Source organism: Sycon ciliatum, chromosome 1, assembly GCF_964019385.1.
Source record: "Sycon ciliatum chromosome 1, ocSycCili1.1, whole genome shotgun sequence".
Lineage (NCBI taxonomy): Eukaryota > Metazoa > Porifera > Calcarea > Leucosolenida > Sycettidae > Sycon > Sycon ciliatum.
Window position 1 is genome coordinate 40,454,510 of NC_088643.1, and position 15,992 is coordinate 40,470,501.

A 15,992-nucleotide genomic window follows, 5' to 3' on the forward strand; every position below is an offset into this window, starting at 1 on the left:
AAGTCCTACATCATGTACCTCACATATGATTTGATTACATCAGGAGTACCGCGCTTCTAGAAGATCATAGATTCCATGCATGCTGCTGTCATCACTTCTAGTATCACTTCCTTTTAGTTACTAGTTGGTACAGTCATGACTCATGTACACATGTACATGTATGTCATGTTGTTCCGGACTATTCCAGACCTTCCACGTCATATGCCCGATGAGTAATGTTGCTGACTAAATTGCATAATATAGATATCTCATCTTCTAGAATACCTCGCTTAGTCATTATGTTAATGTTACGTAATGCTCACTTCATCTACCTGTATAGCAATGATGATCTCGGTTTGCCTTCTCCACTATTCTAGAACTTGTACTAGGAGGATGATTTCGTAATCACTGCAATGGCTTACTAAGCTTACTTTCCTACCGCCGCCTGCTTTGCTATACATACTTTGCTTGCCTATAAAAGCTGCTGTGTTTCTCTGCCAAGATGAGCTGAGCTGAGCTGGGAGCTGAGAGCAGAGATCAGAGAGAGAGCAAGTTCACTTTCACTTTGATATAAGATAACCTCCAGGCCGTGCCGGAGTAAGTTCTGATACGTTACTGTAGTTGACTGACTGTGGGTAGTAGCCTCCTAGCCTCGCCGACGCACGTTACAGTAGTACTACTAGTACTAGGCTATATCTAATCTATACCATGCCATGTCACAACGTGCAACTCAAAATACAGTAAAAAAGAAAAAGAAATGTAAAAAACAGTAAAAATAATCAAAAGTTCAAAACCCAAGCCCAAGGCAAGGGCCAAGATCAAGACCCAAGAAAAGACTAGTATTTTAAAGTAAAAAAGTTAGTAAGTAAAGAGAGTAGCTAGTTGAAGAGTGAAGTAGCTGAGTAGGCTGATCGCCGCAGATCTCTGTAACTAACTAACTAAGATATTACACAGAGGCAATAGGCCGCTTTGGTTCTGCGAAAGTGCTCAATACCTGATTCAATCATCAGACAACGAACTAAGACATTAGTGACTTGGGTAATTAACTGTCACCTTCTGGTGCAAGGACAGGTTATTCCTGCTAGCTGTTGCGCCGAGCAAATATTGGACGAAATGTCTGCGAGCGGGGAAGCCAGCACGCAAGCAGGCGCTGCGCCTGCACCTAGTCCGAGTACTGGTAGTACGCGTAGTGCAGCTAGTGATGTGCACGAACAGGTGAGCGCTCAGCGGAGAGCGGAACGACCATTCCGAGAGCTATTAGATTGCTATAGGCTAGAACTAATTGACAAGTTGGAATGGGAAGCCGTTCTAGATTATCTGCTGAGCGATCCCAATAACGGAGTGCACCATGGCGATCAAACAGAACGCATTAGTCGAGCGAACCACGATCGCCGAAGCAGGAGGTATCTCCTGGACGCCGTCATGTCCAGAGAACTGGACACTTTCCGATCATTTGTGCGCGGCCTGGCGCGACCTGAGGCAAATCCAAGACTGGCACAGCGTATTGCTGAAGGTGAGCAATTAGAGATTTATGAGAGCTGTGTATACAGTGGAGATTGGATATAACGACACTCTTTCGGGAGAAAGCAAAATGTCGCTATATTCGATCTGTCACTAAACCCGATCTTCACATTTAGTATGCAACATGTATATCAAAAGGACAGAAATGTATTGTAGATACAAGTACATGTATACATTGTACTAGTACATGATCGTACATGTGGATAACAGATATGTATGATTGTACATGTGGATAACAGATATGTATGATTGTACAGTCATGTGTCTTGCATGCATTGTTCAAGGTAAAGTCATACCGCACCGCTGCACTGCGGCTACAACGTGTAATGTAAAGCACACATGAGTGACCCGGAGGTCCGAGCACGTGGCACAGCCATAAATAATATACCATGTTCCAGACATGCCAGTCTGCCTGATGCAAGAGGAAAGTCGTTATACCCGATGTATTTTCACTGTTTTTCTGCTCTTCGGGCACCAAAAAAGTGTCAGTAAATTCGATCTGTCGTTATTTTCGAGGTCGTTATACCCGATCTATAATGTACAGAAAGGACTTGCTAAACGACTTGGGCAACAGAATTGTGTCGCTAAACTCGATTTGTCGTTATATCCAAGGTCGTTATACCCAAGGTCGTTATACCCAAGGTCGTTATACCCAAGGTCGTTATACCCAAGGTCGTTATACCCAAGGTCGTTATATCCAAGGTCGTCATACCCAAGGTCGTTATATCCAAGGTCGTTATATCCAAGGTCGTTATACCCAAGGTCGTTATACCCAAGGTCGTTATATCCAAGGTCGTTATACCCAAGGTCGTTATACCCAAGGTCGTTATACCCAAGGTCGTGATACCCAAGGTCGTTATACCCAAGGTCGTTATACCCAAGGTCGTTATACCCAAGGTCGTTATACCCAAGGTCGTTATATCCAATCTCCACTGTAGTATCATTTAAATGGGGATGATCAAAAATGTTCTCGAACCTATGCTGAAGACATCCTTCGAAGTGTTTTCAGCCGCATATCATCTTTGTGTGTACGGACGCACACACACACACACACACACACACACACACACACACACACACACACACACACACACACACACACACACACACACACACACACACACACAATGGAGCGCGAGAGCAAATACCAGCACCCACTGTGGTATGCGTCCACATCACTTCTATAAATGACACATCTGCATTAATTCGGTATGGCTTTGAACGCCCAAGCACTGTATCTACCTTATTCACTGCCAGATAGTATTGTTGTATGTGCCACATTCTTCTATAGGCAAGACACAACCCTGTGAAAATTATAAGGTGGAGCGTCAATTTGCAGCGTGTGGCGTATTCCATGCTGAGCTGGTCACGGACATGATTGGAAATAATTCCCCGCTTGGCTGCAAGAATGACATGGCAAATACACGCAGTGTGTATCCATGTACCCTCCGGTTTTCGGCAACCCCTATCGGACTTCAGGTCTAGTAAATTCTCGAGCTGGGATTCGGCTCGCAAGTGCTGACACACCTTGATCCCCATCAGTCTGGAATGTGTTGTTGTGTTATGTGCCCAGATGCTGATGCACAGCTGGATTTGAAGCCGCCATTGCTGTCACAAGTACGAGAGATAACCGAAAGCGGTGCTAGCACAGCCAAGGGCAGCAGGACAAGTACCTCGAGCAATGATGGCCAAGCAAGCAGTACAGCTGTCAGCACCAGCAGCACCACCACCACCAATATCACAGGCAGTGTTCTCCCCCCACACCAAACCCTCCCGCCGCTACCGGTCGCTGGATCAATGTCACAAGCCGGCTTGACGTACTTACCGCAAGTGCCGGTCGATCCTGCGAGTGACGTAGACGGGCATCCATTATCGTCCAGCTTATTAATCACAACTTTAGCCGAACTAGAGAGCGAGCAATCAGTGAGTATTCGTGAAATGAGCACTGCTGAGTCTCAGTTAGGAGAAAACAGCCCTGTTGTAGAATTGGATCGGGCAGTAAGTACATCTTCGGAAGTGTGCGGTGTGCCCGTACAGGTGGAACAGTCTGACACAGTGGAGCCAAGAGCACCGGTTTCAGTTGGTCCTCGTCCTACCATAATAGCCTGTCAAGAGTCACGTAATGAAGCTGCTGAGCGGTCAAGCGAGCATGCTGAACCCGATTTGGTAGCAGACGTGGGAGATACAGATTACCCCTATGACAACAACACATCTGACAATGTTGATTGTAGACAGCTGCCTTCACCACCACCATCACCACCTGTACCACCTTCACCGTATGCAGCACTGCCTTCACCAGAACTAGAACCAGCACCAGAACCAGCAGCAGAACCAGCAACAGAACCACCAGCAGCAGCAGCAACAGAACCAGCAGCTGATGGGTATGTTCCCTGGTATTCATCACGATCGTTTCCGGCCATTGCTATCAGTGGACTCGGTCTGACCTGCTTGCTGCTGGCACCTGCAGACCGCGCACAGCACATCGTTATCCTTACCGGCATTGTCGTGGCATGCTCACTTGTAATGCAATACCACCCCTAGGCAACCACTGGCACATGTGTTTAGAAGCGACCGTTGACACCCTGGCAATTATCATCATTCTACTCCGGCTCCCACAACACTACTAAGTTCTGAGATCAATCTACAACCTAGATGCACTATGCACTATGCACTGTAACATTTAATGTTGCTAGTATTTGTCTATTACTAAAAGTAAAATGTAGGAGCTAATCGGCGCATAATCACGTGCCAGTAGTGCAAAGTTGAAATTAGTAAACACCGCTAGTGGTGGACACTGCTATCACTAGGAGCACTATTACATTGACAATATTAAATTCGAGGTCACAAGTTTTGAAATGGAACTGAGATGGAGGAAGAAGAAATGTAGTTTTCAAACTATAATGGAGAGTTTGCCCTCCCCTGCTCAAACCCGAATGGTCTTCCTATGCGCCGTTTCTTGCACCTTCCTTTATGCTCATTACATTTATTGACCGTCGTTCCGCGGCCCTAACACCCTGCACACTTCTCTGCGGACTTGAGTGCGGCGCTACTTTATTCTGATCAGGTTGGATTTCTCTGACCAGAACTTACCTCACCGCCGCATTGCATTTTCTAGTGCATTGCTATAGCCTAGTTACCGAATCATCAGTTGTGTTGAGATTATTTGACGAAGTCGCGGACGGAGTGAGAAGTGTTCATGAATATTGCATGAGTGTAGCTAGCATGACAGGTTAGGTGACGTAAGAAGAATGTGAAGGGTTCCTTCAACTTCCTTGCCGGTGCTTTCCCTCCGTTGGTAGTGCACTCGCTATGACATAAAACTAACTAATACTTACGTACTTAGAAGTCAGTAGATCACTAGCGAGCTGCGTGTAGCATTGGCATTGCATTGCCATTGCCATTGATCTGTGCACATGGTGCATGCAGTCACTGAGCCAAAAAAGCGAGTGTGGAGCTTTCGCATTCAGAAGATCCTAGCCCTGGCCGGGTGGGTCGCCGAGTTCGAGTGCACGACAGTTTGATATTGATAAAAATTCCATGGAGGTTTGTTGTTGTCCCTTTCACCGATTCTAGGTCGACATGTCAGTGTGCTTTTACGTGTGTTGAGTGCAGTGTTTGGTGTAGCGTAGGCTCAGTTTGATTCCAGGCCAGGGTATGAGCTGAGGCGGCGGGCAGTTGGACTCGAGCTCAGGCAATGATTCCCTTCTAGGCTGCTCCGATGGGAATCGCTACGCGAGGCCTTGTAGTGATTCCTGTACATCTGCTAAGAAGGTTTCAACTCACAAGGACTGCTGCTGCTGCTGCTTGTTAGCAGATCTATGTCGTATTGATACTACTTGTAGTAGGAACATCGATTTGTCTAGAATTTCTTTAGTGCTATAAACAGCAAAACAAAAACCGGGAGGAACTGGCCATTTCCTCATCGATCAGACGGACACCCACCCCAGTCGCTACTACTTCTGCAGCAGTTTGACGAGGCCGCGGTAGTGTCGAACTTTTATCGGCCTGCTAGAAGTGTAGTGTCTGTGCCGCTTGTTGTGGTCCTGGAGCGTCACGGAGATTATCAATGGACAACGAGGATGAAAACAGCACTGAGCTGAACGCTCTTAGGGAAGAGTACGCACATCAGGAGCGAAATAATGCCAGGTGCCGTGCCCTGCTAGACGACAATCGCCCGTTACTGACCAGGTCGATGTGCTGGCGTTCTGTACTAGAGGGAATGATCGGACATAAGGATGGAATTGATGCAGGTAGTGATGCAAAACAGAAGATTGAAGCACCGCCCATAGAGAACGAACGCCGAAGGTTGCTGGTCGAGTATGTACGTGCCAAGGGTACAGTGGAGACGTTCCAACTGTTCGTGAGGCAGCTCGCTCAGCCTGGTGTCAACGGTGGAATAGCGTTGAAGCTCGCCAGAGGTAATTGCATTGCAAGAGTTGTAATAACAGTACTTGAACTGCAGGGTACAGGGTGTGCTGTGGCTGTACGGCCCGTCGCCCGGTGCATGGAAAGGTAATGCATGGCAAGTCGGTACAATCGACCCGGCGTGAGGGCATGTACCGGAGCAGGTCACGTACACACTGGCAGGTGGGTTGTACCGTCAGCATGCATTGCACGAAACAAAGGTGTTGAATCCGCAGCCTCAACTCCAGGTATAAACGGAGAACTTGTGACTCCAGACAGGGTCAGGGATGCGGTGAGTCACCCCATCCCTGACCACTATCCCTTCCGGAGCTTGGTGACTCCACGGCCACACTGTTTGTGTTAGCTTCAATTCTCTTGGCTCCAATCAGTCTAGCACTGCTATTTTTGTGTGGTCTGGCTTTACACCTTTGCATGTCTGTCTGTCTCACGTCTGTCTGTCCCTCTGTGACTGCCTGTCTGTGTGGGGTTGATTGCCAATGAACTGCCCGTATGCAGAGTTTGATGCCGTGGTTAAGCTGACATCTCCGTTCCTACCTGAAGTTAAGGCTATTTTCAACAATGGAAAGAGACCGACTAGCCAAGCAGCCACAGCATTGCCTGTACAGCAAGAAGATAGACAGGAAAACGTAGTGCAGCCACCAGCCGATTTGCAGCAGAATGGTCATGCGGAGCATATATTGGGAGGTGGTGCGCCTATCTGCGAGGAGGTCGGTCCTTCAGACCAAGATCAGACAGAAGGCACCGACGACACAGTCCCGTCACCTACAGCTTCCCAACCCCTACACCCAACTGTGTACAGAGATGGCACGCAGCTTGGAAATGGAGACGTGCACTTTCGACATGCTTCTCGTCAGCATGAGAACAGGCCAATTCCGTGTACGGAGGATTTTCCAACAACAGTTCGAGTGAGTACTGATCAGGACAATGGTTACTCTGATTTCCCTCGCGACTCAAATGATCATAGCTACCAACCCCAGCAGCTCCAACACTACCACCAGGGTAATCAACAACAACAACAGCAGCAGCAGCTGCAGCCATTCATCAATGGTGGTGCATCGCATAGCGCAACTAACCCCAGTCCTCAGCGGCAAGCACAGCAAGCCCATGTCCCAGAGCTCAACTGCACGCTGCTCCGTATCCAGATAATTATTCTTGCACTACTTGTCATCTACAGTCTGTGCCACGGACAGACCTTAACGCTTGGAGCATGTGAAGTATTGTGGTATTTAGTTTTAGTTCTTGTCGCTGTTGTGTTGTTCTATACTCTACAAGATCAAAATCAGCACCAGCACAATCGTTGAGTAACCAGGCTACATGTACTCTCAACAGCGGCCTTGGTAGCCAACATGTACTGGAACTGGCCCATGTTGAAGGAGTATAGCGATTCTGAATATAGTCAAGCTGTTTTTTAGCCACAATGCATTTCAGCACCCGGCACATGTACTTCGCATTATATATGTTATTATTACACGCATCAGCGATGATCTCTAATTCACCTGAGTTCCTAAACTAGGACTAGGAAATGGCACCACCATGTGCCAGCACTGCCGTGCCCACGAGGCGTTATTCTTGATGTACATACACCCCACAACAATCCTTCAGCTTTCTTATTCTTCTTCCATCATTATCAGCCATTCCCGTGCGCTTGCCATTATGTTACTGTGACAACTGTTTATTGAGTGAGTTGAAACGCCAGAGTTGAAACCAACAACGACACTAATGTAGATGACAGCAATGCAACAATACGTGAGTCACCAGCCATGGCTTTGTCTTGTCTTGCAATTACTTCGCACATTTTATCATACACTTGGCTGCTGTTCTATCTCCGAGCGTCGCTGACGTTCCAGTGACTCGATTGCATTTCCTTTTAGTAAAACAGAGATTTATATTTTCTTTTTCATCTCATCCTGCCTTTCCAGCTGCTTGACAAGTTCTACTGGTACTCTACTACGTATACAATGATGTGTGTAGTATTTTCAATCTCCGGAAAGCAAGCTGTTTCGACCTTGTTGGGTAGGACTCATCAGCCGCAGAGTTCAGAGTCACTGGCCGAACCAACTGCATAATGAAGAGCAAAACATTTTTTTCTCTATACACCTAAAATACAAAAGTACATGTATACCATCCCTGAGGCCAGCAAGATGGCAGGTACAACGACACACCTTCAAGCAGCAACCCATTGGCAACAGAACAACACTATCTGACCTAAGTGTACTCACTAACTCAACTAAACGACACCACATGCGCACAAGCACGCACACACACACACATGCACACACACACACACACACACACACACACACACCATGCACACACACACACACACACACACACACACACACACACACACACACACACACACACACACACACACACACACGCTGTGACACACACACTGGTCCTGGTAAACACTGCCATTGCGGTCACGTGTCCCCTTGCGGGGCCGACAATATGGAACGACGAGCGACGGCAGTCTGCTGAGAGAGAGGTACTAGGTCAGGGACTCAGGGACCATGTTCGAGAGAGCCATCTCTGGCAGCTATGGATCTGGCTTATCATCGGAAACGATTCCTCTCACGGCTGCCGCTTGAACTGGTCCATCACGCTCCACAACAGAGCGAACATTCCATGAGCCAATGCTCAGAGTCGTTCCAAGTCGTCGTCTTCGTGCGGTAGTTTGCTCCACTTGCGGGCTTGCAAGGCCTCGCGAAGGACTCCGAGGTGGGGGCGACGAGGAGAGTGTTGGCATCGTAACTATCCGACCGAGTCTCCTGTCGTTGAAGACCCCACCTCAGGCACTGTTTGCGAGGACAGCTGGGGACACCCCAGGCCGTCCACAACGGCGAGAACAAGCACACGCACCACACACACACACACACACACACACACACCACACACATACACACACACACGCACACACATACACACACACACACACACACACACACACCACTCGACATGAATACGCATTTGCGACTACTTCGCCTCCAGCTGTTGCCCGCTCTAGATTATATCTCCCATGTAACCTAACAATATTCTAACGGCACTGCCGGTGACCAGTGATATACAATTGTAAATGAAGTACAGTATTCTACATGTTCTATGTATGCAACTAAAACCAATTTTCAAAATACTGCAGATATCCTGGCATCAAAGAGAAAGCATACTCAAAGTATATTTACTTCATACATTCACAATCATCCGGGACTACAAACGACTTACATTCAAATTGAGAAGCAGCAAAGGAAAACACTGGCATCTGCCTGACTCCCACCAGCATTACTACCATCAATAATCATCAATATTCGTACAGCAAAACAAGATGAAACTTCCATTCACTGACACTAAAACCAACCCCATTGCCACGCACCACGCGTAAATGCATCACCTTACAAAACACAAATGAACTTGGAATAATTATATGGAAAAAAAAGTAACCGGAAACAACATCCATTGTATGCATGGGCATCAACCATGCATAATTTCATTGTGCATCTTCAGAGTTACACGTGCCAGCACATGTTCACTGCCCGTCTCACTGCCCGTTCGTGCCAGGTCCTTCGCAGACTGGACAGTCTAGTAGTTCAATGCACACAGGAGAGCAACGCCTTGCTTGATCCAGTAGTTCTGTGGTTTGCTGGAGGGTACCTCTACAGCGACTACATAGTTTGTTGAATGACCGGTTGTTGAGAGGGTACCTGTGAAGGATAACAATAAAACGTAGACACACCAGTTAACACCTAGTAATTGCAAAGTGCTTGCGATCAGTTCTAGAATTGCTTTCATCATTGAGGCTAGTGAGCAGTGTGATCCCATGCCCTAGCAGTGTGATCCCATGCCCTAGCAGTGTGATCCCATGCCCTACCAGTGTGATCACATGCCCTAGCAGTGTGATCCCATGCCCTAGCAGTGTGATCCCATGCCCTAGCAGTGTCATGTCATGGCCTGTACTGGCAACCAGGATTTGATGTTGTGTTGATAAGCTTGTGGGTAACTGGCAGCTTGCCAGACCCTTGAACACGGTAACACACGGTTGTGCGAAACATTGACCAATTGTGCAGTTCACATGTTGTTGTATGGCTGAGCTTAGCAGCGACCAGTTGTGCAGTACAGACGGCACTGTATGGCTGAGCTTACCTGCTCGCTGAAGTGTCTTGTATACCGGGCACTCGTAGAAGCCACTGGTCGGTGCAACGCGGTTTTCAGCCGGCTTCAGCCACATGATGGGCATGTCTGTGTATAGCTCCTTGGGCCGAGACTCACCAAGCTCGTGATTTTCAGCATTCCAACGAGCACCCTCCAGAAACAAACCATGTATGTAACAGCCACTGGCTGGCCTCTCCTTCAGATCCTTTGCTTGCTGCTTCATTACCTGGACACAACCGCACAACCACAGACAGTGAACAAGAGCTCTCGTCAGCTTTGATGACGGGAAGGGCTGCTTGTAGTGCGATAATAATGTTGCAGTACAGTTTGCGTCATAACAGTAGCACTCGTAACAGTTACTCGTGCTCAATATATCCTCTGCTGCTGCATGTGTGAATGTCGTTTCACATGTGCAAAGAGCGAACACGTTGGCAGAGCAATCTCTACTCACCTCGAAGTCGAACGAAATCGTGTCAATAGACACCACTTCTCTACGCGCAAAATTCTGCAGTGTGCCAGTGAGGAAGGCTTGCGGGAAGAAGAATCCCGAGATCCAGAAGACAGTTGGAATTCCTGTGTCCACCCAGCCTTGTATGAAGTCCAGGCGAGTCACAAGGTCCGTCACCCAAGACGCAAGTGGCTTCAGCGACGGGTATGCCTGTGCAGATCGGATACAAGTATATCAACGAGACGTTCTAGCATTTCTAACTGTATACATTCAAATCTGTGCCATGAGGGCACAGTGTACTTTACATTATGGTATGTGCAAGGGAAAGAGTGTACAAAAACACAAACCACACGAGTGCATTGTCAACCAGTCTCCACAGTACTTTAGACAGGATCTGTGTCAGATGGTCTACTTGACACGGCTAGCATTCAGTACCGGGTGTATGCATGTACATCGTGCCACCACAGTGCCTACCTTGCCGGCCCAAAGGTCTGGAACGGCATTGTTGTACAGGCTGTTGAACATCTTCTCCAGCTCTGCGGACATCACCACCAGGCCTTTGAGCGCCTTCAGCATGTCACGCAGCGTTCTCTTCACGGTGGTCAGCAGGCGATTGTAGCGGATGACCTCTTGTATGAGCACAGTGTTCATGCTCTCCTCGTAAAGCACGGGGTAACGCTTCATCACCGCCGACAGGTTCAGTGGATCACTGACACGCTCTAGAATGCTGTTAGCCGTCTCAGATACCACCTGGAGAGAAAGTCATGAAAGAAAATCCCAGAGAGAAAAAAACGTTAGGTGTTGGCTGCCATCTGTGTGGGTTTTCTCACGTAGCCTGAGCACTGACCCAGCGAGGGAAACCGTGCTGTGGCAAACTCCAAGAGTTCAATGCCTGCGAAACAGCACACATCCGAAACACCTATGCACACAATACCACCCTATATTACCGTACTCACTCGATTAGAAGCCGGGGGCTTCTATTTTTTTCAATACCAATTTTGAGGAGGCTTCTATTCAAGAGGGGCTTCTATTGGAGAAGGTTTTTTTATTGTTTCATTCCATTCCAGTATTCCAATCGAATCTCTAAAACTTTCATATTCACAGCAACTCGTCCCCGAGTTTGTTTGCACACACTACGTCGACCAGAACATGCACCAATATGAACATGCACGAGATGTTTTTTGCACTCCTTCATACATGGCACTACCTGGTCACCCCATGCTTTGCGAATAGTAGTCAGGGCTTCTATTCGAGAGGGGCTTGTATTTTTTCAAACAGTCCTTGTAGGGGGGCTATTATTCAAGAGGGGCTTCTATTCGAGAGGGGCTTCTAATCAAGTGAGTACGGTAAATGGATTTTATTTTTATTTATTTTTTACTATTAACACAGCCCTACTGGCAGACAGGTGGAGAACAAAAAGAAACGAGGAAAAGGACAAAACATAAAATTGAAACGCTAACCTCTTCCCGAGAGCGGCCCTTGCCGCTGCCAGTCTTTGGCTGCATGGTCAACAGGCCGTCGAGAAGCGAGAACGTTTCGTTCTGGGCAAACGTGATGTTAGCGTTTTCATGCAAGCCAAATATCTCTGGTGTGTCGTTGATCGGCAAGTTCTTGATGTACTCCACATACACCTGCACGTACACAGCGCAACAAACAAATCAGCAGAACCAACATCTCATAATTCTTATAGAGCGGCATGTTGAGGTGCCAGCGCCCACTGTCAATCCTCTCCGAAATGTGGTTTTCAGTTGCCCAAACTGCCCAAAGTCATGAATACAGTGCTGACGATCATCGCTCCATGGGTCATACCAGAAAAAATCTGATATTGGTGACTTTGCATGACACCACTTTAATATAACTGCAATTGTAAAATTGATCTCCCATCACAACAGTCGTAACGTTAGCCTCCTTTCCACTATGTACTGGGGCGGAAGCCAGGCATTGAATCGTTGCAGGCTCTCTGTGCAATATCTTCTTGCTAGATAGTATACGGGGTTCATACCATCAGAAACAAACATCTCCATGCTGTCATGGCACAAGTCCTACATAACCATACTCACTTGATGCTCCGTGTTGCCTGGGAACTGGTGGTAGATTCCCGACGGCGAGAAGGCGTGATCGTCTTTAAGCACTGTAGGATCATAGAAGTCATGTAGAATATTCATGAGGCATCGCCGATCCCAGTCATCGGTGACTCGTCCGCCATAGTTGATATGTCCAGCAGTGTACGTCAAGACCTATACACACATACACACAATACACACACATGTGTATGCATACAGAGTTCACACAGGTCATGCAATATTACGCTCCCACTACCCCCCCCCCCCTCTCTCTCTCCACAATAATTCACCCTCTCCACAAGAACTAATCAGCTTGTCCATGTAATGCGGGCAATGTAGCCTGGATCACCTTAACCTTTCAGTGCGGATGACATCTTTAGACGTCATGGAAAACGGTATGCTATTTGGCGGATGACGTCTTTAGACGTAATGGAAAACGGTGTGCTATTTGGCGGATGACGTCTTTAGACGTCCTGCACTGTATAGTGTACGTCGCTCGGCAGATAGACATCTGTATACATTTTTGTTTCTCTGTCAAATAGCAACCCATTGCAATAACCCAAGCAAAGTTGGAAAGGTCTTGCTCTCAGCTTTCCGTAGATGGACAGTTCTTTGCGACAGGGAAACAATCGACCCGAGCGGCAACAAGAAGAAACTTGAAAATGTGCTCTCTGGCGATGGACACGTTCTTTTACTCGCAATTCTGCAGGTGCTTGGGGATTTCCCATGGCCACGGCGCTTGCGTAATGGGTAACAGAAGGAGCTCTTGAATTTTAGATTTCCAACTCACTTTGAATCGTGAAAATCAGTTGAGTGTGAGAAAGGAGGTAAAAGAAAGTGTGAGATGAAGTTGTTTCATGAATCTGATGCATGGTAGGGCAGCTTAGAGAGGACATGGAAGTAGGCCTGACATGCCTAGGGTGCTGAAAACATCACGGATATCTTCATATTATCCTGATCTTTCCAATGAGCCATGGATCGTGAAAATCTACCAAGATGAAGTGAAATAGGAATCGAGTTGATTGCAGCTGTGCACGCAAAATTCGTTCATGTGAACAATAGCAATGGCTGAGGAAAGTCACCTGTTGTTTCAATCAGGGGTAAGGGAATAATAAATGTCCACTGCAGTAATGTACAAGTTAGCGCAAAGGTCAAAATTAAGGTGAAAGGTACAAAGTACATACATGTACTTCCTCCGCGTCATTAAAATTGTCGCTTCGCACATTGCAATATTTGTGACTTGGCTCGTCTTCGTCAGACAGCCGGAATCGCTGTTTTCTGTGTTCGAACACTGGTGCGACCCTTCCTGCGCAATGTCTACTTGTTACTGAAGCCGTGGTGGTCACGGACTTTGTCGGAGCTCTCTTCCGCACCAAGCAAATTCATCGCGCTCCACACTATTCACCCCCAGAGCGCATTTCGTTTTCTGGAGTTCGTGCCGTCCCACATCGTTCGAGTGGGCATTTATCAAGACTGCAAGCCCGGGTATAAGAATCCTGGTATCTCTCCTGAACACGAAATGCTGAAGTTGACGATGGCAAGAACAAAGTGGTCTCAAGTTCCTAAAAGGCGCTACTTGTGGCGCATGTTGCTGCGAAGGTAGCAGGTCTGAAAACCCCGAAAAAATCAGCGAAGCGCTTGCCAAGGAAAGAAGGTGCGAAACTGCTTACCTACCCTGCTGGAAGGTCGTTACAGTGTACTTGAAAATGTTAGCTTGCCTTCATCCCCTGCCACCTGGAGGCATGGATCGCTTGAAAACGAAGTTTCTTGACCTGGATTTGAACGCACGTCTTCTTCATCGTATTGTTGAGTGCTGAAGGGTCTGCCTCAAACTCTGATGAAGACGTCGACCTTAGCTGCAAGTGCAGCGAAGCGGGAGGCCACAAACTAAAGCCTGGTCCGTCGACAATGCTCTGCCTCAATTTCTAGCTGATTTCTTTGCCCCTCGAGTGGACAAAATAAATTCGAAAATCGCTCTGGGAAGCGACAATTTTAATGACGCGGAGGAAGTACATATGTTGGACTCAGTAGGCACTCGGGTCACTATAGGCAGTCAGGTCACTACATGCAGTTAGGTCACTATAGGCAGTCAGGTCACTATAGGCAGTTAGGTCACTACATGTAGTTTGGTCACTATAGGCAGTTAGGTCACTATAGGCAGTTAGGTCACTACATGCAGTTAGGTCACTATAGGCAGCCAGGTCACTAAAGGCAGGTAGGTCACTATAGACAGTCAGATCACTATAGGCAGACATGTCACTATAATCAGTCAGGTCACTATAGTCAGTCAGGTCACTATAGGCAGTCAGATCACTATAGGCAGTCAGGTCACTATAGTCAGTCAGGTCATTATAGGCAGTCAGATCACTATCGGAAGTCAGATCACTATAGGCAGTCAGGTCACTATAGGCAGACATGTCACTATATGCAGTCAGGTCACTATTGGCACCCAGATCACTATAGGCAGTCAGGTCACTACAGGCAGTCAGGTCACTATAGGCAGTCAGGTCACTATAGGCAGTCAGGTCACTATAGGCAGTCAGATTACTATAGGCAGTCAGGTCACTATAGGCAGTCAGGTCACAATAGGCAGTTAGGTCACTATAGGCAGTCGGGAGTCTAGTATACAATTTGAATCCTGTAAACAGTCGCATGATGTGCCCCTAGGCCTCTATGAGCAGTCGAATCCCTGGTATGCAGTCAAAGTCAACGGATATGTAGTGTTCACTTCATCACGTAGCAAAGGCTGATTCAAAGCGATACTAGTATGTTCCAAAGCTTTCTAGTATTTTCAAGTACCAATACAATTGTTTCCTGCAAGAGCTTAGTCTTTGATTGTCATTGATGAGGCTCCAGCTTCCCATGATCAGGAAACAATAGCATTCAGAAGTACTAGTAGTGCAGATGTGAATGTCTTGAAGCAAAAGTAAAAAATCGACAAGTTAAAATCGTAGCTGTTGCGGTACGCCGGTGCTACAGATATAGCTTATACTTTTACCGAAGGTCTATCGCCACGCGAATTATTCTTTCCTTGCCGAGAGCTAGCTGACCTCCACACTCCGTCAAGTTCTACCAAAACGTCCACTGATTAGCTAGTGGCGGTGTCATTTCCATTGGCTTCAGCTCCGATAAATTCTCCAACTCATTCTCCAACGCAGAAAAGTGTTGTAGCTGCTGCTCCTTGAGAAGTTGAGTGCAATATGACATTGATGCACACTTCAAACTATCCTGCATACCGGTAGTCCATGATTGGTGGATGAAGCGGGTGCGTGACCTTTCCAAAAATCCGAACTGACAAAACTCTGACTGCGTACTGGAAATGTTTTGACTTTCTACAGAGGAAGTCACCGGAGTTCGACGGAATCATAAACATATGACTAGATCATGAATTTGACTCCCTACTGGACTTC

At 47.2% G+C, this 15,992-nt stretch overlaps 3 protein-coding genes across 3 annotated transcripts in view; 2 read left to right on the top strand and 1 right to left on the bottom strand.

Moving 5' to 3' along the window:
- The first annotated feature begins 817 nt into the window (after positions 1-817).
- LOC135825717 (zinc finger protein jing homolog) lies at positions 818-4,665 on the top strand. Its single transcript, XM_065338342.1, has 2 exons — positions 818-1,492; positions 3,074-4,665. Exons 1-2 carry the CDS (start codon positions 1,093-1,095, stop codon positions 4,039-4,041), a joined length of 1,368 nt encoding a protein of 455 aa, XP_065194414.1. The 5' UTR covers positions 818-1,092; the 3' UTR covers positions 4,042-4,665.
- Positions 4,666-4,886: 221 nt separating this feature from the next.
- On the top strand, positions 4,887-7,898 carry LOC135825728 (uncharacterized). Its single transcript, XM_065338351.1, has 2 exons — positions 4,887-5,918; positions 6,421-7,898. Exons 1-2 carry the CDS (start codon positions 5,567-5,569, stop codon positions 7,224-7,226), a joined length of 1,158 nt encoding a protein of 385 aa, XP_065194423.1. The 5' UTR covers positions 4,887-5,566; the 3' UTR covers positions 7,227-7,898.
- Positions 7,899-8,929: 1,031 nt separating this feature from the next.
- The window catches only part of LOC135825737 (dynein axonemal heavy chain 1-like), a 100,324-nt gene continuing 93,261 nt past the window's right edge, over positions 8,930-15,992 (bottom strand). Inside the window, exons 73-78 of the mRNA XM_065338362.1 lie at positions 12,580-12,756; positions 11,980-12,150; positions 10,994-11,269; positions 10,523-10,729; positions 10,063-10,297; positions 8,930-9,623 (exon numbers count right to left, since the gene is read on the bottom strand). Of these exons, the coding sequence (XP_065194434.1) occupies positions 9,502-9,623; positions 10,063-10,297; positions 10,523-10,729; positions 10,994-11,269; positions 11,980-12,150; positions 12,580-12,756 (1,188 nt within the window). The 3' untranslated portion in view covers positions 8,930-9,501. The remainder of the gene's footprint in view (positions 9,624-10,062; positions 10,298-10,522; positions 10,730-10,993; positions 11,270-11,979; positions 12,151-12,579; positions 12,757-15,992) is intronic.